Source organism: Danaus plexippus (assembly GCF_018135715.1).
Source record: "Danaus plexippus chromosome 18 unlocalized genomic scaffold, MEX_DaPlex mxdp_35, whole genome shotgun sequence".
In the NCBI taxonomy this organism is placed as follows: domain Eukaryota; kingdom Metazoa; phylum Arthropoda; class Insecta; order Lepidoptera; family Nymphalidae; genus Danaus; species Danaus plexippus.
Genome location: NW_026869854.1, coordinates 2,302,623 through 2,306,953, shown reverse-complemented (window position 1 = coordinate 2,306,953; position 4,331 = coordinate 2,302,623). Strand labels below are relative to the sequence as shown.

At 37.0% G+C, this 4,331-nt stretch overlaps 1 protein-coding gene across 1 annotated transcript; it reads right to left on the bottom strand.

Moving 5' to 3' along the window:
- Positions 1-857: 857 nt before the first annotated feature.
- Positions 858-4,041, bottom strand: LOC133320391 (mitochondrial intermembrane space import and assembly protein 40). Its single transcript, XM_061528655.1, has 3 exons — positions 3,859-4,041; positions 2,509-2,986; positions 858-1,538 (listed from the first exon to the last, which is right to left on the bottom strand). The coding sequence occupies exons 2-3, from the start codon at positions 2,745-2,747 to the stop codon at positions 1,346-1,348; spliced, it is 432 nt and encodes a 143-aa protein (XP_061384639.1). The 5' UTR covers positions 2,748-2,986; positions 3,859-4,041; the 3' UTR covers positions 858-1,345.
- Positions 4,042-4,331: the final 290 nt, after the last annotated feature.

The window sequence follows — 4,331 nt, the reverse complement described above, 5'->3', positions numbered from 1 at the left end:
TCTGGAAGAAAAGTCAAGCCAACCGTACGATTTTCTTGAGGGGGAGTGATGTGGGACCTACATGACCTACCACACGCAGCGTCCATACAAAACATCAAGCATATGACCGTCGCGAGCCGAAGGCGCGCGGTTACTAAAACGAAGGAGCGCATACGCCGAGTTTTGTATGGACCCAGATAGGCGCGTATTTGTATGGTGCCCCCCGCGGCGACGGTGCGCCCCTCACCTCTCGCACAATTCGTAAGAACTCACATTATAATCCAATTTCATTGGTTGTAATGTGAGGCTTTTTATTGGAGACGAATTTCTGCGAATATTGTCTATTGTCATTTTTGTATATATATCGGCTTAAATTTCGAATAATTCCATTCCACCTGAAACATCAACAAGTTCATCACCATACTCAAGAAACCTCCAAAATAGTTAGGGAAGCAAGCCCCTACAATAGTATATAAATCCCCAAATATTTTATCTCAAACATAAGACTTATTTAAGATATGCATAACCTCTAACAAAAAACATGAAATTCCTGTTCCTCATCCCGATTTCTGGCAAAGCATGTTAAAGATTTCACGTGAATTAAGGATATATAGGTAAGGTACTCCTTATTACGTAAAATCAAATGCATTCTAATTATTAATCAATTAATTTATTATCACTATAATTTCACTATATTTCACTTAATTCCACTCCATATAGTACATTACACTAATACTCTACATCAGAACAACCAGTCTTACAAATTATTAAAACCTAAGTAACTCTGACTGACCTTTTAGCGTCTCCAGTACCAGCAAACAACTAACTCACTCGAGGGTGGATGGGTTACGTTATCAGGCGATGAATGAAAAAAAACATTACCTTTTAAATATATATAGAGATACACAACACGCACAGTCACAAAAATATGTAAACATTATATTTTTTAATCAAATTTAATGAGAAAGAAAACAAAAAGATTCCTCCAAATATTTTATTTCAAACATTGAGCTGCAAGCAGCCGTATTCCGAACAAACCTAATACTAATTCTAACTAATCGTAAACTACTACACAAGTCCTTAATTACATCTGTTTTGATAAAATTACTTCAGAGGATCCGTGAAGTACATCGTGAACCCCGCGGCTTATTATATATATTAACAAGGCATTGGTAACGTTTAACAGACACAGAGTCAACTGACATTTAATATGTAGATATCATACAAGAGACGTCAGGCGTCACGCCACAGACGGCACATTTGTTGTCACTGTAAGGTTGTGCGTCACGTCGTTAGTGTTGGCAATGCATTTATTTTTTGTTCACGGCACGCAGCACTGTCAGTGTTTATAAAGCATCCGTCCCTGCTACTTCCCCTCCCCGGCCCGGTCCTGGTCCCCCCCTCCCCCCTCCTCGCGACTCGCTTCCACCCCCGCCGTGTCCAGGGCAGCCGCCAGGTCCTCGTCCTCGTCCTTCCCATAAAGCTCCGGGTACTGTGACATACACTCCTGCATCACACTGAACTTCTCGTAACAGTCGCTGCCCTTCGGATCTGCCTCACTGTGAAAAAACAATGCAGTTACAGATGAAAATAGATTTATAGTAGAATTAATATATGAACAGCAAAAGTTGTCACAGAGATAGTAATGTCAGCACTAGCACAAGACAGGTGTAAGTGATGTGCCCGGAAGTCGGAACCCTGAAGCTTCATATTATCTAAGAATTATTTAGTGAGTGGGTTCTGAGAATTATTTACAATTATTAGATGGATGCAATTGTTATATTTTAAATGAGGATGAGGGTCGACATATTTTTTCAGTAAAAAAGGTTTGTTTCGGGAAAATCTGAAATGTTTCAATTCAAATCATACTTATAACTAATTAATATCAATACCAGTATATGGAATTGTCACAAGATGACTAAAAATGTCTTCCCATTAATCTTTCATGATTCTTAGTGTGACCAAAAAAATAAAAATATAAACAAATATATTAAATAAGTTTCCAAAATTATGATAATGATAAAATGTTAATTCCATACTATTCAATTTATAATTTCTATTTCAAGCTTCAGGCACATCTCTAGACTACAACTGACTCGGACTACTTTAAGATATCATTAAACTTTTCTTATTATAAAACCAATAAGAATAAAATCAGGAATAAAAGTATTTTCTTGGATCTTGTACATGACACAAATACATGAAAAATCTTCATTTCATTCAAAAATACTTCACTTTCTAAAGTAATTACGAAAAGTATACTCTTTTCAAAAATAACATCAAGAATTCAAATAAGAGTTTCATGAAGTAATTAAGATAATATCTTAAAATTTAAAAAAAAAACTCAAACAAGCAAATTGAAGCTAACTAAACATGGAAAAAAATTAATCATATTTCATATAACATTTGTAATAAAATATATGAAACGTTCACTGGATTGTATAGAAATGATATGAAAAGAAGATACATTAAGTGTTATGTAGGGTCTTTGGAGAGTGGAGCTGAGGTTACAAAGGAAAGAAATCTTACCTGTAGTGGAAACAGGAGAAAGCATCACGAAACTGAGTACCGCAGGGACCCGTGGCCATTCCACCGAGGCAGGGACAACCCCAGTTGATGGAGCCGTCCGCGAGCAGCAGCCCCGGCGCCGGCTCGGGCTCCGGCAGAGTCACCGTACTGGGAGCCGCCAGCTCGGCCCGCGACGCCACCACGACCACGTCCTTGCCACCCGAGCCGGTGGCCCACACGCGCCGCCCGCCCTCCGCCATGTTGCTACTTACACCAGCGCCTGTAGCGACGCGGCCTCCGCTCGCACTCGCACGGTGGGTCTCAGAGCCAGCGCCGCGCGGAGCCTCCTCAGCTGCGGCCGTGGTACACGGAGCAGAGCCCGCCCCGCCCTCACGCTAGCACGTCAATCACGCTTCCCGCGCCGCTAGCTCCAAACAGTTGCTTCACCGCCTCCTGGACCTGTTGCTGGACTAACAGCTCGGGTCGATCTGAGTGTGCTCTGAAAAGTTTTAGGAGTCATCATTTGTTTATTGATCATGTGTGTTCCATTGGATCAATTACATTATTTCTCTAGAAAGAAAGTACATGCGAGAGATGATTGGTAGTGGACAAAAAAATGAGGGTATAGCATATATTTAAAATAGTAAAATTTAAGATTTGTAAGCCTATTCTAAAGTAAGTCACTAAATGCTCCTCTTTATGGATTACATATATTTTGCTTGTAAATACAAAAAATACAAACATTATGGTCACTATTAATTAAAATTAATTCATGAACTAGACAATGTCAACTCAACATAAATTAGTTTCAGTTTGTGGGCCTGATGATATCTTTAACATATCTTTTGATTTTCCTATAACATATTTACTTCACAGTCAAGTAGTCAACCAATTCTATGCTATATGTGTCCAGAGAACCATCTATACAGTGACAATTATTCATTCTCCTTAGTTTATAAGTCAATAGTCCGAGTTAATTAAAACTGAAATGATTTCAATTTTATTGAGTTACATGCTCTTCTTGGGAAGCTAAAGTCAGTAAGGTACCCCCAAGCCTTACCTTACTGACTTTAGCTTCCCAACTGTAACATCACTAACAGACCAAAAACACGATTATCACCACTTTTATGAAAATGTCAACCATGATTAGTATCACTATATAAGTTTTATTCAGTACTTTGGCAAAATAATCCACGATTCCAGAGCGAATGAAAACATAGCTTAAATTAAAAAAAAAGTTTTATTCCGCTCTATCACCGAAAACTATTCCTTTAAACGCCTAGCCGGGTTTATATCTATCAGTATATAAAAATGAAATAGAAACCCAGACCATTTTATTAATTGAAATGTTATACAACTCAAATTACTTACAATTCAATTTCTACATCCAAATAAAAATATCGGGAGCTCATTCCATGTACATTAAAATAATTATTATGTGATTAAATATTTTCAAATATAAAATGACGATATTACGTAAAACCTTACAAACACGAAGAAGTTGAGGTTATAACCATGTTATGACTTATCACTTATGTTGATATTCAAATAAGGAACAGACAAAAAAGTTAAAATTATCTGTATACCATAGACTATAAACAAAAAAAAAGGATACGTGCAGATTACATAATTCTTAAAATAAATAAATAAATACTTACATATACATTAATAAATTAAAGTTCTTGGTTTCTAAACCTAATGTGATTGTTTGGTTCCTCATTTGTGTTTTTTTTGTTTATGGCTTGGTTGAAACTGAAATTGCGTAAAATTTTGCCAATGTATTTTGTAATTAGTCATATAAATATTTATCTTAATTGTTAACACGTATCTCAGTCATATGAATA

What these genes read in the sequence shown, in the direction of transcription:
- LOC133320391 (XM_061528655.1), bottom strand. Translation starts at nt 2,747, where the DNA reads ATGGCGGAGGGCGGGCGGCGCGTGTGGGCCACCGGCTCGGGTGGCAAG. An exon ending in TTCTCCTGTTTCCACTACAG is followed by an intron (nt 1,539 to 2,508) that starts GTAAGATTTCTT and finishes GTTTTTTCACAG; the next exon opens with TGAGGCAGATCCGAAGGGCA.